General features: G+C 45.6%; 1 protein-coding gene across 4 annotated transcripts in view; it reads right to left on the bottom strand.

The window, feature by feature from the left end:
• The window catches only part of LOC142579917 (phagosome assembly factor 1), an 80,689-nt gene that overhangs the window by 29,567 nt on the left and 24,168 nt on the right, over nucleotides 1-26,954 (bottom strand). For 2 of the 4 annotated variants that reach the window (XM_075690589.1, XM_075690587.1), the window contains exons 7-12: nucleotides 26,603-26,715; nucleotides 22,666-22,866; nucleotides 16,177-16,289; nucleotides 15,148-15,224; nucleotides 2,866-3,006; nucleotides 1,113-1,316 (exon numbers count right to left, since the gene is read on the bottom strand). In XM_075690589.1, the coding sequence (XP_075546704.1) occupies nucleotides 1,113-1,316; nucleotides 2,866-3,006; nucleotides 15,148-15,224; nucleotides 16,177-16,289; nucleotides 22,666-22,866; nucleotides 26,603-26,715 (849 nt within the window). The remainder of the gene's footprint in view (nucleotides 1-1,112; nucleotides 1,317-2,865; nucleotides 3,007-15,147; nucleotides 15,225-16,176; nucleotides 16,290-22,665; nucleotides 22,867-26,602; nucleotides 26,716-26,954) is intronic. The other 2 variants (XM_075690591.1, XM_075690590.1) reach the window with 1 other exon arrangement.

Here is a 26,954-nt window from a genome sequence, read left to right as displayed (position 1 = left end):
TCGAGATTTGTGAACCACAGAATGAGCTCGCTCATTCAGTTTGTATCGCGGATTGAGACACTCCAGTTGCTCTGCCGTAAGAACGGAATGGTGCTTCCTTCCACCAACAGCCTCCCCATACCCCGAGACTCTCCTCAAATTCACAACTTTGGTTGGGCTTGCCATGGGGGGACATCTCGGCGGGGAGGCGGGGCTGTGGGAAGCTGGGAGAGCGGACGGAGGCAGAATGACTCGGAGGAGTTGGCGCGCAAGCACCTTGTGATGGCCGCTCTGACGAGATGTTAATATGTTTTAAAGGAAGTGCTTTTATTTGTATAACTGCAACTTGAAGAGTAAACAACAGTATATACATCAAACGGCAGTGCCTTCCCGAACGATCATCAACGACAACAATTACGTATTGTAACAACAAACTATAAATAGAGGTTAGAGCATTGCTTTGTGTTCAACAGCCAAAACTGGCCTTACGTTTATTTTTACCTGTACTAGGAACATCTTTTAACAAACAAATTAAATTATTCTTAACTTGAGGTATAGCACAGAAGGTCACACAGGATGGCACAGGACAGTCGCATCCTTCGTCCTTTGTGCCCTTCCTGCTATAACTCAAGTTATGTAGTACCAGGTAGCCCACCAGTCACTTCTATTAAGTGATTTTTTTCACTCTAGAAATCAGTAAAGATGACCGGTATTGGCCGGTCTTTAGTGATGACCAGTCAAGGTGTGAAGGTACTGTGCGAACAATAGCGCAACATTTCACAGTGCGCTTTCAAGCTTTGCATATTTCAGCAGTTCACCCATACCACACAGTCCTCGCTACATCAGTCGGTGAAGCTGCACAACTACAATTCAAAGTTCAATTGACCGCTCCTTATATGCACATACTATGTGGTGTGGGTGCAATGTAAGCTGCTGGTGGTGCAAAATGCACACACCATAAGTGACACCACACCGTAACAAACGCATCTTTCCAAAAATATACCCACATGAAAAACAAAGCCCGAGTACTCAAGGGAATGAACACACAAGATAGAGGACGACTGCTGATGCGTGACAAAATGGTAGCATAAAGAGGAGATGACGAGTGCACAACGTTCAGGCTCCTCCCTCACCTTGGTGAAGGCAGTGACCGCGTGTCCCTCGTCCTCGTCAGCCACATCAACCAGGGTGGCCCGGCGCTGCTCGGGTGTAGGAGGGAGGCGCAACCTCAGCCGAAATGGGCATCGATAGTATTGCTGAAAGTTGAAGTGGCCTGGGTAGTTGCTCTGCAAGACTATCTTTTTCACCACGTGCCGCTGGGCATCAAACAGCACGTCCTGCACACAGGGGGAGACAACGAGATGTAAAAGGCCTCAGCCACTAGACAGCTGCAGCAGTTGTATGCCTGCTTGATCCGAACCTCAAAGGACTGGGAGAATGTTACCGAGTCCTTGGTGAGTAAATGGTATGATGCAATGAGTCCTTTTACTCAATTCTCGTATTTTTTTACCACCCACTTGTTATCACCAGTCGATCCTAATGATAATGTAGGCAGTAGGCCGAGCATCTCTCAGGTGAGTGATAAAGCAGAAAAAGAAATGATCCTGTTTCATATGACTTCCCAGCGCCAACGCTTGTGATTGAGAGCACAACAACTGACTCAATACGGCTACACGTCCTTTTTTGCCGGTTGAAACGTTACAGGAAAACACTATCTTTTGGCCCCAACGTTCACTACATCGGCAAGCTGCAATCCTATGATACATTTTCTGGTCACTAGATCCTGTGTAAACAAAAAAAAGTGCGAGGCACACGCGACCGAGAACAGCAGCCTCTCATCGCAGCAGCTTCCCTGCAGCACTTGCCGCCCGTGTCACGTGAAAATGCCGGCGCCATCATCTCGGTATGCGTCAAATTTTTCTCGATCAATGAAGATTTCATTCTGAGAAACTCATGGGGGTTTCCTTTGTAAAAGAAACCTTGTGGAAGTCTGCAGAATTCATTTGCCATAGATGTCAACTACGGTTGAGTCTACCAAATTTTTTAGTGACTTCGGATCGTACGTTATCCCAGCTAATACATTATTCTTAACCCTTATTTTTTTTTTTTCAAAATGTACGAACGAGGTTCAACTGTAGTATTGGAATAGAATCACCACATTACCTCGGCACCTACAAGTCCTGACCCAATCTGACAATGACAAAGTCAATGGCGTTGAGGTCACATAGAAGTGGGATCAAGGAATGATGAAGGCTGAGCTTGCCCGTTGAGAATGCATCAGTTATCGTAATTGAAGAAATAGGGATGCTCCTCCTGCAGTTCCCACTTTCAGTGCATCGGGACAGTGTGTCCCATTAGTTTGGAGTTTGCTGGGAAAATGCTTCGACAGGCATGCCTAATTAAATGACACAGAATGTCAAGAACGATTAAGGAATAGCTCTGCACAACATGGGATCCCACTGGGCATCATTTGTCCTGCGTGGTTAATGATGCCTACTAAGTACGTAGTTTAACTGCACTAACATGCCAAAATATCAACTTTATGAAACAAGCAGTTTGCTTTTAAGCAGAGAAGTATTAATAAATTTGTTCATTTGTAAGCACAATGGGAAAGGCTGGATTCCAATAGCGTTCTTACGAGCAGCTTGAAACATTCATGCCAATCCCAGTGTATTTCTATATCTCTAGCAGTTAATACTTAGGCAGTTTATGTTTGCTCGAATCTGAGCACTTCAACGAAACAAGAGATCACTGTGCCACATTGCGTGTGAGCAAGCCAAACGTGGAAGAAATAATCGCTACCAAGAACAGCTTCTGCACAGAACTTGAAAACAAAAAGAAACACGCATAGATACACACACACACACATACACTTGGCCCACCCACCATGCCGAGGGTGAAGTAGTTGTAGAAGTAGTCAGAGGCCCTGGCGGCCAGCAGCCTGTGGGAGTCCTGGGCATGGATCTTCATCTTGTCCTCCTCCTTGTAGAACACCTTGTTTGGGGAGCCGAGGGCCCACACCACGTCCTGGGAGGGAAAAGGGTATGCATGCACAATGCTTGTTTGCCTTCTCATTTTTACTGCAATAGCAATTATAAGGACACTCCAAGCAGACTTCCACGGTCGTCGGCGGCGTGAGGTTCCGCATGAAGTGCGATAAGGTCGGGGGTGGGGGGGAGGAGGAAGGTGGGGGGGGCTAGCTTTCTCTCTCTTTTAGTCCAACCACTGCTGCGCATGCATGTGCCTGCTGGGGCCAAGTGCACTCCATCTAGGAGGTAATCTGCAATGGCTACAAAGCATGTGTGAGCCGAGATGGCTGATGGCTTCATGTGTGCTGTTCTTGTGAGCCTACTTAGCTTTGAAGTGAGAGGCAGTACGAAGCGAAATTCGCTCGCTGCTGCTACCGCCGCTCTTCATCCCGTCAGCATTGTGGCAGCGAGTCTTTGTGGTCATCGAGTGAGATCTGTTCATGTTTACCCATGCATGCGTGACACCATGCTTGTTAATTTAAGCGAATGTTTACTGCAATTTATATGGCCAATAAAAACTACGAGCCTTGCTTTGTGTAGTTGTATAGTACTTCCCTATCGCTATAAATGCTTCAGCCTTTGGGTGAAACTGAAAATTTTCTGATTTAACTGAATGACCCGTCTTTCATAATCTATTTCTACTTTTCTGCATTTCATATAGCTTTAATGGTGCATTTTACACTCTTTCTTCTGCATAGCTATTGCTGCAGTAGTCTATATTGTCAAAAAGAATAATTAACAAAGGGTCTTGAATTTAGGAGTGTGCAAATACCGATACTAAATATGGAATTCAATATCAAATAGACTATCGGAAAACTTATCACAAATTTTATGCTTACAAATAAAGTTCAAGTAAACATGATGCTGCATGTGCACAGGACTCTCATTGCATTGCATAACTTAGGTACGTAGAAATTAAGATATACAGTATCATCATCATCATCATCATCAGCCTAGTTACGCCCACTGCAGGGCAAAGGCCTCTCCCATACTTCTCCAACTACCCCGGTCATGTACTAATTGTGGCCATGTTGTCCCTGCAAACGTCTTAATTTCATCCGCCCACCTAACTTTCTGCCGCCCCCTGCTACGCTTCCCTTCCCTTGGAATCCAGTCCGTAACCCTTAATGACCATCGGTTATCTTCCCTCCTCATGACATGTCCTGCCCATGCCCATTTCTTTTTCTTGATTTCAACTAAGATGTCGTTTACCCGCGTTTGTTGCCTCACCCAATCTGCTCTTTTCTTATCCCTTAACGTTACACCCATCATTCTTCTTTCCATAGCTCGTTGCGTCGTCCTCAATTTCAGCAGAACCCTTTTCGTAAGCCTCCAGGTTTCTGCCCCATATGTGAGTACTGGTAACACACAGCTGTTATATACTTTCCTTTTGAGGGATAGTGGTAACCTGCTGTTCATGATTTGAGAATGCCTGCCAAACGCACTCCAGCCCATTCTTATTCTTCTGGTTATTTCAGTCTCATGATCCGGATCCGTGGTCACTACCTGCCCTAAGTAGATGTATTCCCTTACCACTTCCAGTGCTTCGCTACCTATCATAAACTGCTGTTCTCTTCCGAGACTGTTAAACAATACTTTAGTTTTCTGCAAATTAATTTTCAGACCCACCCTTCTGCTTTGCCTCTCCAGGTCAGTGAGCATGCATTGCAATTGGTCTCCTGAGTTACTAAGCAAGGCAATATCATCAGCGAATCGCAAGTTGCTAAGGTATTCTCCATCAACTTTTATCCCCAATTCTTCCCACTCCAGGCCTCTGAATACCTCCTGTAAACATGCTGTGAATAGCATTGGAGATATCGTATCTCCCTGTCTGACGCCTTTCTTTATTGGGATTTTGTTACTTTCTTTGTGGAGGACTACGGTGGCTGTGGAGCCGCTATAGATATCTTCCAGTATTTTTACATATGGCTCATCTACACCCTGATTCCGTAATGCCTCCATGACTGCTGAGGTTTCGACTGAATCAAACGCTTTCTCGTAATCAATGAAAGCTATATATAAGGGTTGGTTATATTCTGCACATTTCTCTATCACTTGATTGACAGTGTGAATATGGTCTATTGTTGAGTAGCCTTTATGGAATCCTGCCTGGTCCTTTGGTTGACAGAAGTCTAAGGTGTTCCTGATTCTATTTGCGATTACCTTAGTAAATACTTTGTAGGCAACGGACAGTAAGCTGATCGGTCTATAATTTTTCAAGTCTTTGGCGTCCCCTTTCTTATGGATTAGGATTATGTTAGCGTTCTTCCAAGATTCCGGTACGCTCGAGGTTATGAGGCATTGCGTATACAGGGTGGCCAGTTTCTCTAGAACAATCTGACCACCATCCTTCAACAAATCTGCTGTTACCTGATCCTCCCCAGCTGCCTTCCCCCTTTGCATAGCTCCTAAGGCTTTCTTTACTTCTTCTGGCGTTACCTGTGGGATTTCGAATTCCTCTAGGCTATTCTCTCTTCCACTATCGTCGTGGGTACCACTGGTACTGTATGAATCTCTATAGAACACCTCAGCCACTTGAACTATCTCATCCATATTAGTAACGATATTTCCGGCTTTGTCTCTTAACGCACACGTCTGATTCTTGCCTATTCCTAGTTTCTTCTTCACTGTTTTTAGGCTTCCTCCGTTCCTGAGAGCCTGTTCAATTCTATCCATATTATAGTTTCTGATGTCCGCTGTCTTACGCTTGTTGATTAACTTAGAAAGTTCTGCCAGTTCTATTCTAGCTGTAGGGTTAGAGGCTTTCATACATTGGCATTTCTTGATCAGATCTTTCGTCTCCTGCGATAGCTTACTGGTTTCCTGTATAACGGCGTTACCACCGACTTCTATTGCGCACTCCTTAATGATGCCCATGAGATTGTCGTTCATTGCTGCAACACTAAGGTCCTCTTCCTGAGTTAAAGCCGAGTACCTGTTCTGTAGCTTGATCCGGAATTCCTCTAGTTTCCCTCTTACCGCTAACTCATTGATTGGCTTCTTGTGTACCAATTTCTTCCGTTCCCTCCTCAAGTCTAGGCTAATTCGAGTTCTTACCATTCTATGGTCACTGCAGCGTACCTTGCCGAGCACGTCTACATCTTGTATGATGCCAGGGTTCGCGCAGAGTATGAAGTCGATTTCATTTCTAGTCTCACCATTCGGGCTCCTCCACGTCCACTTTCGACTAACCCGCTTGCGGAAAAAGGTGTTCATTATCCGCATATTATTCTGTTCTGCAAACTCTACTAATAATTCTCCTCTGCTATTCCTAGAGCCTATGTCATATTCCCCCACTGACTTGTCTCCAGCCTGCTTCTTGCCTACCCTGGCATTGAAGTCGCCCATCAGTATAGTGTATTTTGTTTTGACTTTATCCATCGCCGATTCCACGTCTTCATAAAAGCTTTCGACTTCCTGGTCATCATGACTGCATGTAGGGGCACAGACTTGTACCACCTTCAATTTGTACCTCTTATTAAGCTTCACAACAAGACCTGCCACCCTCTCGTTAATGCTATAGAATTCCTGTATGTTACCAGCTATTTCCTTATTAATCAGGAATCCGACTCCTAGTTCTCGTCTCTCTGCTAAGCCCCGGTAACACAGTACATGCCCGCTTTTTAGCACTGTATATGCTTCTTTTGTCCTCCTAACCTCACTGAGCCCTATTATATCCCATTTACTACCCTCTAATTCCTCCAATAACACTGCTAGACTCGCCTCGCTAGATAGCGTTCTAACGTTAAACGTTGCCAGGTTCAGATTCCAATGGCGGCCTGTCCGGAGCCAGGTATTCTTAGCACCCTCTGCAGCGTCACAGATCTGACCGCCGCCGTGGTCAGTTGCTTCGCGGCTGCTGGGGACTGAGGGCCGGGGTTTGATTGTTGTATTCATATAGGAGGTTGTGGCCCAGTACTGCACCAGGGTGGCCAATCCTGCTCTGGTGAGAGAGTGCGTTACCGGTTCTGGTCACCGGGATCAGCCCGCACTCCAGGCCTGTTTGTGCAATTTTCTCAACACACGTTCTTTTTTTTTTTTATTTTCCGGTGGAGAATTGCGCTGCACCGGGATTTGAATCACGGTCCTTTTGCACTGGAGACGGATACTCTACCGTCCCCGCAGGAGTTAAATTAAAAATTGGAGAATGGGGTTTTGCGTGACAAAACCACTTTCTGATTATGCACGCCTTAGTGGAGGACTCCGAAAATTTCGACCACCTGGGGTTCTTTAACGTGCACCAAATTCGAAGTACACGGGTGTTTTCGCATTTCCCCCCATCGAAATGCGGCCGCCGTGGCCGGGGTCCGATCCCGCGACCTCGTGCTCAGCAGTCTAACACCATGACCACTGAGCAACCACGGCGGGTCCCGCAGGAGTTGTACGCCTCATTTAACCTACAGTGGTGCCCAATTTGATCAGTCAAGGTGGGCCAATCTGAGCTCGGTTATACCGCATGGATGGCACTCGGCTAGAGAACCTGGTATTTATGACCTGCACATGTGTGGCCACACATAATTGAGGATATATAATTTTTTTTTTTTTAGGAGGGTTTCCGTACAGTGATAAAATGAAGGAAAGGACATTAAAAAGAAAGAAAAAAAGGGGAAAAAAAAAGGAACATAACTTGTGATTTGAACTCGTGATCCTTCAATGTTGCCCGGAAAGGTAGCTCAGTTGGTTGGTTCGTCAAGCCAGCGGTTACTTTCAAGCGCCATAGCTCCTGCTCCGAGCCTCATACTTATGTGGAAAGGGGCTGGTGTTGTCCGCGACAGTGGTTGGAAGGCATAATTTCTTGGAAAAATGGCCGCCAGAGGAGCAGCGTGAACTCGAGCGGCTTTAGAGACTAGGAAAACTGCCTTACAATATTTAGACTTGAGGGGAAGCTTCGTTAACAAACTATAACACGGCAATCAGCACTCGAATACGACGAGAGAAATTATTAAGACGTGGAAAATTCCCTTGAAATAAATCTGGTTTGCGAGACAAATGCTTGTATGTATTGAATCTCTTAAAAGATGAGGGGGGAAATATGCGCTCACCGAGAGGGCATCGTCAGCACGAGACCACCACCAGGCTCCTTACGGGGATGTGGAGAGCTTCGCGGCCGGAACGAAGCCTTCCCTCTCCGCCGGCCAGGCGTGGAAAACGCGCTTTCCGATCGCTCAAGGTTGCGCAGGAATAGTATAGCTCTAGCGTCTAGGAAAAGCTTTCACAGGTGCGAGGGCGTATGATCGACTCCTATGATGTATGATCGACTATGAGTATGATCGCCTATGAGTATGATCGACTCCTAATAAAGAGAATTCCAAATTAGTATGCCAGCAATGATTACAGCTCAGTTCTAGCATATGAAGGTGTGGAATATATATTTTAATCAGTAGAAGGTCTATTGAATAGAATCAAGTGCTTTTTATCCCTCTAAAGCTAAAGAATTACTGCCAGTATCTTGTACCGAATACTACCAATGAGGTTCTCGGTTTAATAGAGGACCTGTGTTTTATGGCAATCTGTTACTGCATAGAAAGTTTTACTCTCCAGTTTTCCTCTAAAATGCATAAGGGCTTTCCCACCTTTATGGCAGATGGGTTATTGTAAGCTCAATCTGCACAACAGACGAAAGTGCAGACCGTCGATCACGTGAATTTATCAACACTCCATGTGTAATTATCGTAGGGGCTGTGTGGGTTGACCGTGGTCGGCGCTGATGGTAAAGAGCGGCCACTTTTTCATTGTCAGGTTCTGCATGATTTGCTACCTGTCAAATGTTCTTAAACTGGGAGGGTCAGGGCAAGTTTCTGTGACGCTCCCGACTCTTTCACATTTATCTGCCATCTGCGCAAATGTATGCAGCCCGGTGGTAAGCACACTAGCCACATGACACATTCATGCCTGCAATGCAAACCAAAAGCTAGTCTTGGGAGGGGTTGCGCGAAGCTACAGAAAGAGACCAACGTGTGTCTACCAATGGCATCAGGAATGAGGCTGCCGTACACTGTGTCGCGAAGATAGCATCCATCCGTGAACAACTTTGTTGCCATCCCGCACCCTAGCTTTCACTTGCAAAGCTGTTTGTCGGCTTTTGAAGTGCTGTGCAGCTACTGCAAATAGACCTGCATCTATTTAGCATCTAACCATAGAAGTCGCCAACATCCGATGAAGCAGCGCCGAGTAGGCCTAATGGCCTACGCATTGTGGCTGTGACAAGAGTTTGCCGCTGGCCAATGTGGTAACCGGCCACAAATCGTTGCAGACTGCTTGCCGCTAATATGTTCGTACTAGTGGCTTATCCGTGATTAGTCCCAACATCGCATGTATGGGTTAGACTGACAGCTGTTGAAGCGGCATTAATTCTGTCACCGTGAATGCCACACGATTTCATTGCCATCCGGTGGCTAATCAGCCCGATCTTCAGACATGCTTTCGCACTCTCTGGAATATGGGCTGCTTCTGTTGTCATTCGCTCTATCTGCACAGGGCTATTGTGTCGATCAATCCCATTGACCTGGATGAATCTTGGACCGACAGAGACAACCTCGGCCGACAGTGGCGTTGTTCTGCGGATTGCAGTGTTCGGGCATTATGTGTGCGATCCCCGCATCGGGCTGTTGTTGGGGAGCACCTAAGGCAGAAGCGCTGACCGAGCCGAAATTCGGGGATGCATCAGTCAGAGTGGGGTGGCCTATCCGTGGCACTGTTGCGTGGCAGAGCTCCTTTGTGCCGAAAACAATGAAGTGAGGCTTGCGTGGCATCAAGCACGAAGGACTTAATTCACTGCGCATGCGACCTGTGCCACTGTGCAGCAAATATTCAAAAAATCAAATAGCGGATATTCAATTCGTGACTCAAATTATTTAAATGTCCACTATTAGATTCAATTCACCGATATTTGATTCCCTCACTCCTAGTAGTTTGTTTGCATGTTGGCAAACAAACCACTGGCGATCCCGATGGATTCCCAGCAGGCCTGCCGCAACTTCCAACAAGGATGAATCGCAAGACATGTGGTGCAAGTCCTAGCCCAAATACCCAAGGAGGACAATGAGAACCTCACCATCCAAACCATCATCCAGATACCGGGCCACGTTGGCATCACGGTTAACCTGCACGTCGACAGAGCAGCTCGAGGCTTCGTACATAACTGCGCACTCATTGGTGGTGACTCATTTGTGAATTCACGACTCAATGGTGAATGGTGGTTCATTTGATGAGTCACTATTCTGTAATGGTCCCACATATGTTACATATGAATTCTGCTGTCATGTAAATCTATGGAGAGGTAAATTCACTCATGTGCGTTACTGTAGAGACAATAAATGTACACACATGATTAAGCCTGCCAAGGCCTGAAATGCAGGAAGCATGCAATGGTCAGTCTGGATAAGCACGTCTTGACGTGATTGTGGTTATTACAGGTTCCCTCAAATCAGCTTTGCTGCAGGACAGGGTTGCTATGAGGCGAAGCATATGTGCTTCGCCGCAATATAGTCTAAGCGGTGAAGCAAAAAATTGACAGTCACTTAAGTGTCCTAACTTGAATGCAAAAGCACTCAAATCCACCTTATTCCACTTCAATTCACCTTCATTAACATTACTTCCCCTTAATTCAATTTACTCCACTTTAAGTCATATTAATGCACCTTGCTCTAATTTGACCAACATTAATCCACCCTAATCTGCCTTAAGTAATCTTACGCTAACTTGTTCAAACTTTAATTCACTTTACTTCACTGTAATTCATCTTAATTCACATTGATTATCTATAATTACAAATAATTAACGCTATACCATTTACCATCTTTTGTATTGCTACTGAGATCATACAATACTCTGATGATGCCACCTCCTCCCCACTGGCTGCGCTGTCACGTGCCCAATGACGCACGCATTAGGCCACACGTTTACTCAGAACTGTGGAGCCACTGTGGCGTAGGGGCAGCGTGCTCGTCTCGCACCCTGGAGGTCCGGGTTTGGGTCCCACAGAGGACGAAACTTGTCAAATTTTATTTTCAAAGGAATTAATTTAGTTTGTTTACAGGAACCTCCCTGAGAAATGTGACATCAATCCGAACATTTTTCGACGCGTTTTTACTCTTTGCACCGTCGGCCATTTTTGGTACCATCACTTGATCACACCTCAAGAAACGTATAATGCTATTGTATTAATAAATTGATTAAAAAGGGGCCACTGTCACAGAATGCAGTAAGTGTCCCTTAATTATACATGCACGCACATGTCGTATCCGGTTGCAGTACGAGCGCCAAGACAACTTATAAGGGTACTGGCTGCCATTCAGAGTTGTTTCTGATACTGTGGTGATTTGGGGCCTTCCTCATTGTTATTTTCCTGACTGTTACGTTTTTTGTGCCTGTTTCTTCGGCAAGCATTGGCATCGTACCTCGTAACCGAGCGAATGACCACAGCTAAAGATGAGAGCGAAAATGAAGTGGCAGCGGGGCAATGAAAGACTACGAGAGCGAAGGTAGCGTGAGGAGGAAAGCGGAGGAGGAGGGCATGGCGAAAGCCTAAGAGGAAAAGAGCAGTGCTGCATAAGATGGATGATGGCGACGATCGCTACAAGATGGCGCCAGAGTAGTGCGCGATCTTAGGGTGCCTCAATGTGCTCGCTCGCCTCCGCTCTATTCGCGGGGCTGCGTGTGGCACTCCAAGTGTAGTCCGTTTACCAAGGCAGTGCATGAACAGAGGTCCGTCCGTGACGCCTGCTGTAAATCGTGCCCACGCGCTGCCTCTCATGATCTCCCAATTAGCGAGGCAGTCGCACCACACTTCACTCCATTTGGAATTTGCCGCATAAGACCGATTGTCCGCATCAGCTAATACCATATTTACTCGATTCCAAGGTGCCCTCGATCGTAACGTGCCCATTTTACATGACCAAAAGAAATGGAAAAAAACTGCCCTCGAATGTAATGTGCACCCATTTGCCGTGACCAAAGAAAAGAAAAGTCTTTTACACTACCATGCACCTCTATCTTTCACACAGAAATACAACAAGTTCCGATAAATAAAGGAAGTTGCAGTTTCGCCTGAAAGGCGAATCATCAATTTCGATAGCAAATTAGTAGACAGCTGTACGAAAAGTAAGGATAGTAGTTTTATGGGCCTGTAAACTTTTGAACATTCACTTACTAACTAAATTAAAAATCATGGTGGCACGGGCGCATGAGCAAACATAAACACGTCTCACTCAATGAACACAACTGTTTTATCAAAACGCTGGAGTGATGAAGTGCGGTAGCAGGAGCGAGCGAATTCATCTTTGTGCGGCCTTTCATTTCAATGCGAACTAAGCAACGAGAAAACAGTGTGGCACGCCTAGATGCGTAGACTCTTTCTCCATCGCAGATCGCTTTCAAGATGGGGGGCTGCGTGGCCACAGCGTACGCAGCAGCTACAGGAGTACAATGCCTCTCCTGTTTGCGCCAGTCCCACACGCAAGTTTCGGAACTCTGAACACCGGTGATACGGCCTGATTTCCGTCTATCTTCACACAGGTTGTCACATTCTTTTTAACAGTGGCATCGTGATGAACTTGGCGTGTCTTCGCAGTCGGCACTTCCATGCTGATAGAGCAAACACACAAAACGGGAAGACGAACGGTGGACTAACCTAAGCACACGTACTACAGCACATGAAGGAAGCTACGGAAGCTAGGCTCGAAGCGGATACAAGGCAGCCATTTTGAAATGCGGATGGCGATATGCTAAAGCATATTCAGGGTCGTACTCGATTCTAATGCACACGCAATTTTCGGACCTGTTTTTATCGGACAAGAAGTGCGCGTTAGATTCCAGTAAATACGGTACCGTATTTACTCGCATAATGATCGCACTCGCGTAATGATCGCACCCCTGAATTTTGTCGTCAAAATTCTATTTTTTAAATTTCCCGTGTAACGATCGCACACCGAACTTGCCGCAGTGATATGTCATGCGCCAAGTCTAGCTAATAATCATTGCACTTACCATTTCTCGAATGCTACGCGAACGACTCTTCAAGACAAGCCAAGCGGCCTGCATGCACCAAAGATTCTTAAGTAGATGCCTCATTTCATTACTTTCATCACTTTCCGCACTTCCATGACAAAAAGAGGTACAACCAAACTTGCCTTTATTATGGTTGTGGTCAACAAAAACAAAAAAGGCGCCTTTTCCATTCTTTTCACTGCGCTCATGAGCCCGCAACAATCGCGCGCGGCAATGATAGTAGCCACGTTTACACTGATACGTTAAAAGTGTACCCTATTCATACGCCAACGCTTGTAACACAGCTAAGATATTCGCCCACCCTTAGCGGAAACGTGCCGTATTAGGATAGTAGTGAAGACAGATGCCGCAGTTTCCGGTGCACACCGACCATGCGTTTCTATGTCACTGGCAGCTAAGCGCGCCCATCTGTTTCTGTCCCCTCAAAGTGGACATGGCTACGTTATTGCCGCAAAGTTGCCGATATTAACGATATTATTCATTACTGATACAAAAAGAAGTGTTTCAATTCCCGTAGTGTACTCACGAGAAGAAAAAAATCGCGTTTGGCGTCTTCGGCTTGCTCCGCCGGCCGCCATTTTTGTTTTGGTGTCCCGCATCCGCATCCCGCAGCAAGCGCAGGACGAAAAAAAATTTTTTTTCGCGGGAAATTTAACCCGCGTAATGATCGCACCCCTGAATTTGCGTCAATTTTTCTGACAGAAAAGTGCGATCATTATGCGAGTAAATACGGTATATCATGAAATAAAAACACGTATAGGGCTGTGCTCAAATTTTGCATAAGGGAGTATCGTAACTGTCAGTGAATTTTTTTTCCACAGTCGTTTGAAGAGCGCATCAACAGGAGGGTTCCACTGTATTTCCCACCAGGTGCACGAGAGTTTGAGGTTGGTTGATAATATGGGCAATGTTTCTTTGCCGTTAAACTTATGCGTCAATAGACAAGGAGAATTTAGAATCCCTGAAATATTTACTTGCTGTTAACTTCAATCTAAGTAGGCATACAGAAAAAGATACCACACTGCAGTCGCTCTTTGATTTTCTTCATTCATTCACTGCAAACAGCAGTGCGAATTCAGGATAAGTATGCAGACAATGTGAGCGTAGACACACATCGCAGTTACAAGCCCCCTTCCTCAAGCTGCAAAAAGCTCCCGCAATCTTTATGTACTCTTCCACATAGACCCATTCAGTCGATTTCTTACTTTCCTATCTTATGAAGCTTCCTGTCCAGCTTATGCGACTGCACTACCTTAGCAAAACTTGTTGGCCGAGTTGGTGCTCTGATGACGTAAATCAGGTGCAAGGACGGTACACAAGCAACAAACACACAGACAGGATTTGGTAGTGGCATTTGTTTTGTTCTATTGTCCACAGCTTGTGTGCATCTTTTGCACCTAATCTACCATGCACAATCTTCTGCCTCCCATTTTAGCAAATGGTGATGCATTTCCTCTCTCATTCCCTGGCTACTCCTCGCCACTTCGCACCGTCCATGCCACAGCCCTTTCCCTCGTTCGGGTTCTTCAAATCACTTTGTGTAGCCCGAGTCTGAGTGCCTTGCCTCTTATGCCATGAGCCTGAACTCGGCAGCCCATGTGCTAATCGTTGCAAACATGTATCCGATTTCTTGGTGCACACCTACTGTTCGCCATAAAATTAAATCTGAGGCCTTGCCTTGCTTTACTTTGCTCCTTCACTGCATATCATGTGGTGCAGTGAAGTTGCAGTACAAAAGCTACATAGGTGAGATGAAGCGATTACGCAAGCTTCACAAATGTCTTAGGTTTTGAAATGGCAGCTGTATACTTAACCTCCTCTGCTGATCAGGATGAATCAAAATTATCAGCACATTTGCTAACTTTTAACTCATGTTCACGGTAATTAACAGGTACTATCAGCATAAATTCAGCGCCAAAACGTCACAAAATTCGGTCGTCAGTGTACTCTGGCTCTATACAGTACCAGCAGCGCCATAAGTGAGTCTAAATAGTTAAGTGCGCTTGCAGGTTGGCGTCTAACTTTTGCCGAAACCTTTGCATTTGTTGAAGCAGGTGCTCTGAGTGAACTAATGACTGCAGTATTAACTTGAAACCGCCCAGACTTTAAATCGAGGCATGCTACACCTTACCTGAACGGAGTCACCGAAGTACACACACCGTGTCAACTTCTTCTGGATAGGCCCAGAGAGCCGAGATGTCTCGTACGCTGCGCGAGAGTGTAGGGAGTATCAGCTGTTTAGCAGCGACAACCATGCCTAATTTGCCATTCCGCTTGCACACAAAGATGTTCTTAAACGTGACAAAACACTCTTCAATACAAGTGGTCATACTGGGTGCGAGGATATACTGTGGCACCGTCTATCGTCAGTGACCGAGTGCCATGGAAAGTTATATCACATGTGGGGCATCTGCTTCGGTGGTGCTGGGCAAAATGTTTTACATTGTATCGCAACAGAATTTTGCCCGATTTAATGATGGGGGACTATCGATTAAACGCCCTGTAACGACAAACACCCAATAACACCCAGTAGCGCCCTGTAAAACAGACAAAAAAAAATGCAGAATTTACATGAGTAAACACAGTACCTCCAGTATTGCTGAGCAGGACAATGTCATCTGCAAACTGCATCTTGGCAAGATTTTCCCTGTTGACTTTCACACTGATAATTTTCAGTCGAACAGTTCTGGTACTTCTTCCAAGCTTTCAGTGAATAGCTCCCATGCGGGACACCCTTTCTTGCTGTTTATCCCTCTCGTGAAAATTATGGCAGTTGCAAACACGTCTTAAGTTACTCGTACATTGTACTTCCTCTGTTCTACGGCTACAATACCCTGGTGACTACAGGTATCTCTATAAACCAAACATCCTTTCTTTTGCAATATATTTAGGCCACATAGAGGAAAGAAAATGCAGCCGAGGATGGCAAACAATCATACGGATTAGGCAAGCTGCACACAGACGACACAGAGAGCTGTCACAGGAGTGGCTGTATATTGACAGTAAAAGCTTTGCCATGATGGTGATAATAATGAGGAGGGGGAAGAGAAAGTAGGTAATACTGAGAGGTTTCCTAAGTTAATCGGTTAGTGAGCGAAGGAGTCTGTGACGGCTAAGTGTCTGACATTGGCTAAGAGGCAATGTACGATGCTTCAATTACCTTCGGTGAGCAGGGTGAGCCGGACACCCAGGGTCGTGTCCCCTTCCCGAAGCACCTCCAGTGCCTCGAGGAAGCTCTGGTTGCCGAAACAGCACAGAGGCAAGGGAGGAGGCCTGCAGGACAACACAATGTTTGCTTGGGAAACTCTTTTACCGACGCCACAGGCAATATGACAAGTTGCTTGTGTTTACAGTCACCCAGGAAACTACACTTGCAAACACCACCCAAAAACAACATAAAACTAGGGGTGTGTGAACATTTAAAGATTCAAATACAAATTGAATACCACAGACTAACCACAATCAATGTCCGATTTTTCAGACTCCCAGGAACCGCAAGAACGTCCGAAAAAATGAATTCATGCTTTTTACTGATCCCAAGGGCTCAAGTTGCCACAGGCACGTCTGACTGAAATAGGTCTGAAGGCCTGGCAGCACACTTATTAAGCACATCGGTGTTCATACTGCGACAAGAGACGGCGGGTGCACGCATGTGTAATTGAGGTACACATGTCAGGTCCCGTAACAGTGGCGCCTTTTCATCCTTGATATGCTTCACCACTTAACAATGCTGTGAAGTGGCGAAACTGACTTTTGCAAACAGGCGTTACGCAACGTTTCACTCTTGTCGAGCTTTCCGCACTTTGATAGCATCGGTGAGGATGACAAAGGCTATGTCAGCGTCATTGCTAACAACGATGAATACTTTCATTAAAAAACACCGCACCGAATGCATACCTTCATAGCAAGCATCAAAGCAGCTAGGCCTAGCATTTGTTGCCGCAGTGGTGGATAAAGCTGCCACTAAATCAGCGTGCGAGAGCATTGCTCCAAGACTGCGGGACAATCAAAATAACGGCAGTGGTGGCTTCAATTAATGCTGTTTTGGGCCTGCGATCACGGCAAAAAGTCCGCAAAATCGAACAGCGAAGGGTTTCAGCAGCTGAAATTTCAGACGTTCTTATGCATTGATTTTATGGGGTATGTGCCAGTGCCGCGAAGGCATCTGAATCATCGGACATGTCCGAAAAATCTGGCGTTCAAATAATTAGTCCTTAAGCATATTTACTTTTAGAAAGGAACTTATTCAGTACATTCAAACACTCAAAACTAACCAAATGTTTCGCAACAACCAAATGATAAAGTCAGTTTCCAGTTTTTCTGTCTGCTAAATAAAGTATCACAACTTATTAGAAGGAAACAGTGACAACTGTTTTCGAGGCAATGAAAGAAAATAACAAAAAATGAAAACTTTTCTTTCAGCAGCGTCGAAGTGGAAGCCTACAAAACAACCTGTCATTTTGTTTGCAGTCGGTCACTTTGTGTTTTTTGGCAGTCCAGCCACGTAGCAGTTTTATATTTTAGACGACAACTAACAATGTTCTTCCTCCAACAGGCCCTCTTACATGTGTTTAAAGAACACAATGTAATCTTTGAATGTTCAGATCCTTATGCTATTCAGTATTGACTTCAGATCAAATTTCACTATGGTAAAACTTCATTAATTTGGATTTCATGGGACTGAAAAAGAAAAGTCATAATAAACAGAGTGCCAAATTCTCGAAGGTATCAATAAAAGAACAAATAAACGCTTGCTACGCCGATCCGCCTTTATTTACTGGATAAATCCTCAACACTTGCATCTATTTCGCACAACAACAGTGCAGAGGCTGCAATTCTCATCTCGTGACTGATTAGCAATCACAGCGGCAAGGGCCTTGCGACTTCCTTCACAGTGCAGCCTATATTTGGCCACGCCATGCGCCTTCATCTGAGTAGACAGGCTTTTCACCACCGTGTGCACATCCCGACAAGCTGGTGGCCGGGCAGTCAACAGCGATAGGCAAGCACTCCACAATGCGGCGCCTATACGATGCCTTAAATGCGCGCATTACGTCCAAATCAAGCGGCTGCACTTTCGCAGTGGTATTGGGGGGCAGGAAAAAGTAGAGCAACTGCTGTCAGAGAAGTTCGCACGTTAAGCTCCAAGCAGTTGTCGAGCACTTGCAGTACGCAACTTCCTTCTGTATATCGCGGTCAAACTTCCCCAGCCACTCTGCGAATAAATTTTGCGTCATCCACGCCTTGGTACGCAGCTCCGAAAGCAATGCAGCTTCTTTGATTTTCCAATTACAAAGGGCACGTGCCGATCGCACCGAAGTACTGTAACGCGCACCTTACTGTGCTTGCCGCCAACCCATGGGTCGCCTTGCATGGCATGCGTCTTGCCTGGCAACATCTGATAAAATAATGCAGGTTCGCCTGTGTTATACACATCCTGCTCCTTGTAGCTTGCAGCGATGGCTCGGTTTCTTACAAGCCAAGTGGCAACGTCTTGGTCACTTACCGAAGCCACCTCGCCGACAATCGATTTAAAAACAATCCCATGCCACACTTTCAATTGATGTAGCCAGCCATTGCCTGGACAGAAGTCGGGAAAATCTAGCAGGAACGCAATGTTTTTGGTTTTGTCCAGCATCATCGGCCCACTTATCGGAACGATGCGAGCCCGTGCGTCGCCGAACAACTTAAGCAGGGCGTCCTCTACGTCCGCATAGGTGGCTTCCCGCAGGCGCTTTCTGTTCATCGAGTCGACAGCACAGCTGGCGATCTTTTCCTTGTTCTTTAGAATTGTCGAGATAGTTGATTCGGACATGTTGTACTTCTTCACCAACTCACAGTTTTTAACACCTTAAGACACTTCCTTCAAAACTGCTTGCTTCTTTGCCATGTTCAGCGCTTTTTGTTTCGTGAATGTTGCAGGCAAAGCATTCCCGTCCACCATCCTGAATTATTACTCGGGCCCGACTAGAACGAAGCGCGGAAGCGAGATGACTAGTGTGCAGATGCTTGCTTTCCTGGTAATGACCAGAAAACAAAACTTCTGAACTTTAGCCGGCGCCGTAGCGTGCACCAAGACAGCGAGGGTAGACGGAGTTGCAAGAAAGAGCGAGGAGAGGGGAGTGGAGTTGCGAGGACGGGCGGGAGGGCAATCTTGGGCGACACACACTGACACTCGTGGGCAGCGCGTGATGGTGGGGAGAGGGGCACAAAATGGATAGTTTGCCTCCGAGGAGGCTAGGGAAAACAGAGAGCGCACGTAAAGGGGTTGGAGGCCGTCATTATTTCACATCGCGGCAGTGGGTTTACGCCGTCTGTTCGCTGTAACCGATTGGCATGGCTCAAAGACGTTCGTTATACGTGCGATTTTATGCCATTGAAATAATGTCTATTTTGACGGTCACACAGCCCTCATTTGTTTTAAGCGAAAGTTTGTCTGATGTGGGGCCATTATATGTGGGCTCGACTGTATATGCTAACAACACAGTGTTATAAAGCTTTACCTGCTACAGTCACCAACTGCTCCGTATAACAACTTTCTTGCAGAATCCGCACACCGCAAGCTTTTGAAGTCGATTGTACAACTAGGAGCATTTAGTTTCTTTATGGCAACACTGCAGCATTAGAACACTTGAGTGCGGCTAAGAGTAAGACTAGGTGCACTGTTCAACTGCCACTTAGACCGGCCAGTGCGGGTTTGCCTGTCACAATCATTTGTGACTCTTACTTCCTCAGGACCACAGACCCCGGCAATTTGAGATGTTGAAATGGTTATGCCATACGAAAATTTCAAATTTGAGCTAAGTCTGTTCAACATTCCATCCACTATACTGGCAATTCTGGCCTAGCGGTGGCAGACAGGGAGTCTTCATGGTAGCTGACGAGTACGAGTTTGCTAGAAATTTCTGCTGCAGTGCTGTGCTTGACGTAGCAACAAGTCGTGTAGGCGATAATGTGCGAGTCAGAGAGTGTATATGCGATTGGGAACACAGGCTCATATTTCAAGAAAAAAAGAAGCATGAAATCAATACGATGACATCAAAGATGAACGTGTGGATGCTTTCTTGTCGTTAGCTTTATTTGATGCTTGTTTTCTTAAACATAACCATGTCAACTCACAATGGTTCACTCTACTAGGAACAGTGGCTGTTGATGCAGCAGTAGAGAAAAAGCTGGAACAATGTGAGTCCAACTACTCGTCACACTCCTGCAGTGCCAGCCATTGCAAGAATTAGCATGAAAAAAAAAACTGATGAGAGATGCAAGGCAAAAAAAATTAAAATTAAATTCTGGGTTTTTGCATTGCAAAACCATGAGCTGATTACGAGGCATACCATCGTGGGGGGACTCCAGATTGATTTTGACTCCCTGGGGTTCTTTAACATACACCTAAAACGAAGTACACAAGCATTTTTGCATTTAGCTCCATCGAGATTTGGCTTCCACAGCTGGCAGCAAACCTGCAACCTCGAGATAAGCAACACAATGCTACTATAGCCACTGTGTTACCACAGTGAGTCCGGTTTTTACCAGCCAAAGCAATGGTTTGCTTATGAGGCATGCTGTACTCGAGAGTTGGTTGATGTTACTTTCAGGCATCTGCCATTTAACATGCGCCAGAATCTCAGTGGACAGGAAGCTGGCCCAGTCGAAATGCAGCACCAGTGGCCAGGAACGAAATGCGTCATGTTGGGCTCAGCACCAGCAGCATGTCATAGCCACAAAGCAGATCACAATTTGCAAAGCAGAATCGTAGTGCATTAAACAGGCTTTCACAATTTTGATTCGGAATGCAGTAGGGCAAACATAACTTTATGGTCTTACCCCATATTCAGTAATGCACCTTAACTTGAAGCCCATGCTTGAGTGATCTAGACGATGCCTGGCATAAGCATGCCCATTTCATATTTCATTAGGTGTTATACAGTAAAACCTCGTTAAACCATACCTGCTTGAACAGTAGTTTCATTTTAAAAGTAGTAAAGTCAAATCCCCGACTCAGTGGCCATTGAACATAATGTGTTTTGTATCCGCTTAAACAGTACCAGCTTATTGCGTACGCATCGATTAAAACGTAGCGTTTCAACTTTTCGTCGCGCAAACACAGCGGTGCGCCATCTCCATCGGGTGGCTCGGCAGAACAATAAGCATCAGAGATCGGAAGAACGGCCTCCAAGTGCCCTGTGCGTTTGCGCGTGAAGCCACATCAACATCAACATCATTTCGACGCCATGCCAGAGAGCGTTATGGCGCCGCCCAAGCGAGGACTTGCGTCGTTGCAAAGCTCTGATAAAAAAGATGCCAGGTGCTCAGCATAAAAGAAAAATTAGACATCGTCCATGCTATCGAACGTGACACAAAGAAGTCGGCACTGGCATGCAACAGGGATCTGCTGTTGACTATAGTGTGTGGCATTTGGAATGCGAAGAAGTTGCTTGGCAGAGCTGCTGCGACCACGAAGACATGTCGGCTACGAGGTTCGGCTTTTTGCCATCATTGCCTGTGTTGTTGCTGAAGTGTCGACTAGCGACAGTGATGAGGACGACACGGAAAGCGACAGCACGGGCGATTCAGGCCCGACAGTGACATAAGCTGGGTGTTATGTCAGCCTCGTGAATGCAATCATCGCGACGAGAACAGGGGCGTGATAACGTAACTCTATTCCAAATGAAAAGTATTCCAAACTCCAGCACCCGACAATGAAAAAGGCACCTTCGGGACTTCAGCAGCACTACTGCGCACGTGCACGGTGAATACGTAACGCCAACGAGGAATCTGCCATGCGAGTGTTTGCCAAGAAGAGGGGTCTGGCTGAAAAGCTGGCATGCAGCTTCAGTAAGTTTGAGGCCGCTATTGTCGTCGTGCTAGGCCGCCGCGGCATCAAACGAAAATAACAATTTTGTCACATGAAGTGAATAAATACTGCATGTTTTTTTTCCCTTTCATCGCACTCTTTCTGAGTTCCGTTTTCGACAGCTAAGTGGGCGATCTATGCTAGTTCGGTTAAACAGTACTACTGTTTAGTACATACTTTTTTTAAGCTCTGGCCAGCTACGGTTTAACGAGGTTTCACTGTATTGACAAAGTCAAACACTGGCTACACATTAAGGCACATTTCTGAATACGGGGGTTAGTGGTGAAATAAACCCTTTTCATAATTTGCAAGTGTACTTCTCTGCACTACACATTTTCTAACATTCACCCAAATATGGGCAACACCGGTCATCGTTCAAATGATGACAAATTGTTAGCTACACATGTCAACTTCCTCTTTTGTTCATGGTTTCATCACGACAGCCCCATCAACATTTTCCTTGACGTAATACAAGCAAGACGTACTTGTACACCATGACCGCAAAGATGAGTACACCACCATTAGTTTGTCGAACAGCCTTGCAGGAAAGCTAGCTTTGCACTTATGAAAAGGGTCTATTAAGAGGAAAAACTGAACAGAACGGGTAATGACACACAAAAGGCCATGATGATGTAGTGATTCCCTTCCAATTCTTCTTTTTTTTTTTTTTCAATTTATCAGTATCTGTGTTATTGCTAGAATGAGCTGGTCATGTCTGGCTGAAGAGAGGAACAGAATTGAGTGAAAGGAATCCTTACATTATAGTCAGCCCAGATTAAATGATAGGAAAGATACCGAGGGCAAGGAAACAACGGCCGGCAGCTGGAAGTATGAAGCAGATGAGGTGATGATGAGTCTAGGAAATTTGCGGTGGCAAAGCAAGCATTCTTTCTGCAGGGCAGGGAGAGCATTGGGCAGCAGAGGCCTTTGTCATGCAACGCAACATTCCGTGGATGGTGGTGGTGGTGGTGATGATGACGATGATGGTGAAAACAGCTGCAGGCAGAAAGACAAAAAGGGAAAAGCAGGAACGTTAACCAGAACAAAGCAGCTGGTTTCCAATATTTGCTGGGGGAAAGGTAAACGAAGTGATAAGAAAGCCAAGAAAAAAAAATAAAGAATGAAATGGGGAGGAAGGGGAAGATCACTTGATGCACAAATCAACTGCAAACAACAGTGACGCAAGAAAAAGGCAGGCACAAGTCAACTGTAGTCATAAAACTGGTCAGGAATGAAGTATATCAAATGTCCATCAAAGGGAATGAGGTGAGCCTCAGTTTGGAATCAATAGCAAGGTTTAGGTATTTTACAACAAAAGTTAGGAGAAACAAACTGGTGGGCATACAAAAGAATGCACAAAGGTGTACAAAAAGAAAGCAAGCAGGGCGTGAGGCTTTGGGCACGCAATGACGCTTGGGTACACTATTTCTAAAACTACCCAACATTTTGACATAGGGAATTCCTCTTGTCAAAATGCTGGCTCTCCAGGCTGAAGCTCCCGTTTTTCAGTCACTGTCCATCTTCCTGTGGACCTCTGTCTTGCCTGGCTCAAAGGGATCGTGTATTTCTGCACCAACAAATCACCTCACCTGAGTAGTCCGCTTCTCGCTTCTTCTGCTATTCCTGTCCCTACCTTCACCTTTCTCAGCTGCTGCCTATTTTTAACCCTGAAAATGGAATTTATAAACAGTAGGCCCACCTGTAAAAGGACCATCTTTTGCGGTGCACCTTTTAATCAGTATGCATGGTGCGTTTTTAGATGACAGGCAAGGTCAGATATCTCCCCTCGCAATTCCCACTTTGCAGCTCCCTCTACTACTGTGTGTGTGTGTGTGTGCGCGCATGTGTGTGTGCGTGTGTGTGCTATAAGCTGCCTCATTCATTTGTGCCCTTGCCAATATTGGCTGTCTCATGAGCACAGCATGCTTGTTGACAAACTGAAAGAATGCTGCCTCTTCGTGCCCCTGTGAACTGAAACTATATTCTTGGAGTGCGAAGGCATGGAAAAGAAGGTGCAGCATGCTTCTTTGGGAACCGCTTCACCTGCATCCTGGATGTGTCAGTGATTACAGTACACTTCCTTAATTTGACTAAGGATAATTCAATCCTGACTGAAGGTAATGGCAGGGGCCCATGCATTTCTATGGGCCCAAACTTTCATTTTTTCAATGCTAAAATTAACCTTCGGTGGATAATTAGAACTTGAAGAGTCAGTATGCATGTGCCTGCACCCTATGAAAGATGCCTGCACCCTATGAAAGTGTGCACGCTTTGTGTTGGTGGTGGCAATTTGACTGTCTAGGTTTTGTGCATCCAGGTGGCCTAATTTGACCTGATATTTGCACAGTGCAATCGGATACAAAACCAAGCCTGCCTTTGCAGCATCTGTATGTTTTACCGCATAACACAAGCGTACCACGTAATGTCAAATGAATCAGTGGTGCGTTTTGACATCTTTTCTCAACGCACGGGACAATTTGGTCAATTTTGTGAGTCCCGTAAGGGTCAAATTAGCAGGAGTCGACTGTATGCGTAAAAACTGACCTCAGAACTTCAGATTAGAGTCGGGTGTGGTCAGGGGCAAGCTGACCACATCCTATCTGCTTCAACAGATAGGCTTTGGAGTTTGAAGGAAATGGGCAAACAGCATGGACTGTTTAATATTAGGGGTGTGGCAATAGTAACGAATAGTATATCTGAAATCGAATTGAGAAAAAAGAAAAGAAAACCGAATATCAAATCGAATATCTGAAAATTTTTCACAAAAATGAATGTTTACAAATTTTGGGCAAGAAAACATGGTGTTGCAGATGCTTGAGAGTCTCCTAGCATTGCATAACAAGAATGCAGCCAGCTATCAGTAACTTAAGCAAAGAGAAATCATGATATACAGTACAGTCTACTCTTACAAAAGAGAATGTCAAATTAGTGTGCCAGCACTGAATACAGTTCAGTTCCAGTGTATGAAGGTCTAGAAGATATTTTTTTTATCAACAGAAATTCTGTTGGACAGAATTAAGTACTCTTTTTTTCTCTGGAAAATAATTAATTAGTGATGTTCTGTTGTACTGAATACTGATGAGGTCTTCAGTTTAATAGTGGACCTGTGTTTTGTGGCAATCTTTTAGTTATCGCAAAGTAAGTTTTGCTTTCCAGCTTTTTTTTTTTACATATAGAAGGGCTAGCCCAACTTTATAGCAGGCAGCATCGTAAGGCCAATCTGTGCGACAGACGAAAGGACCGTACATGATGCGAGACAATCACAGTTCCGCGCGTAGCTGGCACTGATGGTAAAGATCAGGCACCGTCCGTGCCATTTCATCGTCACTTTCGGTATGATTTGCCCCCCGTCGAAGATTCTGAAATCTGGAGGGTCACAGCAAGCTTGTGCGACGCTCCCAGCCCCTCCCCATCTGTACATCCGCCCTCCACGCAAATGCATGAAACTGGGTCGTGACACTTTCACACCCGCTGTGTAAATCCAAAGCCAGTCTTGTGGCAGGGTGCTCGAAGCTACAAAAAAAAGAGACCGACGTGCGTCTATGAATGGCATCGGGAACGAGAGGCCGCCGTTCCGTGTGTCACAAAAATGATGGCCACAAACAACTTTCTTGCCATCCCGTGCACTCGCTTTTGTTTGCAAAGAAGCTTTTCGGCTTTCCAAGTGTCAGAGGAGTGATGGGCCCCAAGTCAACGCGGAATGCTTGCCACTAATACAGTGGAAGCTCATTAAACCGTACCCGACAGGGACGCGAAGAAATGGCATGCTAAGTTGCACTACGGCTTACCAGAAAGTAAGAAATGTGCATGCGAAATGTGAAAGTAAGAAATGGCAAACAGCAGTTTTGTTTTGACTCAGTCCACCGGCTGTGCGCTCAATGTCACAAACACGGTGGAAGCTGTTGGGGATGAAGAGTGCCGGCTACATCGCGATGTGTGGGTGATCTGTTGGCGTAACAGCTCACTGGAGAAAAAAGTAATAGGGACGTGCGCACAAGTGAAAAGTGTGCCTCAAATGAAACGCACATCGTGGCCGCGCTGTGAAGGAAATTGCAGGGCCTTCGCAGCTCTGAATGCTAATCAGTCAGGAGTTGAGAATGGAACTTTTTGTACTGATTTTGTGCAAAACAGAAACGGGATTTGCCGATAAATTTAGTATATAACAGCATGTGCTCATTGTTTTCTTGATATCCTCGATAATTTAACATACGGTTAATTTGGACATTTCTTTTAAGTCTTGTGAAATGCGAATTAACAAGGTTTCACTGTACTGGATATTTGCGTGCTGTAGGCAGCACTACGCTGTTCACATGAAAACGTCATGCCTGCGACATCATTCTTGCTGGCATAAAGAAGGGTGTGTGGGGTTTTGCTCGATTTTTCAGCAGTTTTCATGGTGCACATTGCTGTAATATTTTGAAGCAATACATTGTCTCCCAATTATCTAAGGAACGCGCTTGTTTGTTCACAATGCCGAAATCAGGCGATGTGCCCTTTAAGCCCTTCAAAATTCATTAAGAGCATAACAAGTCAACCCACATTTTCACATTGATGTTAATTAGCCAGAATGTAGATGATGCTAGCTTCAATTACAGATGGGAGTATACTGTGCTCAAATGCTCTAAGACAGCTTCAAAACCACTATGGGGCATCGTCATGGTAAATACGCACAGTGCACACAGTGTGAGCACAACTGAGGACGATACTAGCTTCAATTATGTCTGAAACTAACCTGGTGTCGGTGAGGCTGTTTCCGTAGTAGATGGCCATGCGGGAGACCAGTGGTGAGCTGCCATTGGGCAGCTGCCCCGTTGGGGAGGAGCCAAGGGCCGCGTCCAGCTTGCACTGGCCACAGCAAAACAAGCAAGAGAATGTTTCTAAAAATGTTGAACAGTTGCCGAGGCCAGAGGAGATGCTCCGGTGCAAGGCAACATTCCTGAATTCGAGTTCGTGCCAAACAAAGTGTACAAAGCTTTTCCAAGGTTTAGGAAGAACAGGCAGATACATGACTAACCATGGGCAGAACCCTCTCATCATAATTGCCTGCGCCATCGGCAACTTCTCACGGAGCTACGGCGCTGTAA

The sequence above is a fragment of the Dermacentor variabilis genome, chromosome 4 (genome assembly GCF_050947875.1).
Source record: "Dermacentor variabilis isolate Ectoservices chromosome 4, ASM5094787v1, whole genome shotgun sequence".
NCBI lineage: Eukaryota > Metazoa > Arthropoda > Arachnida > Ixodida > Ixodidae > Dermacentor > Dermacentor variabilis.
The sequence above is the reverse complement of the archived record's forward strand: the minus strand, read 5'-3'. Positions and strand labels throughout refer to the sequence as shown.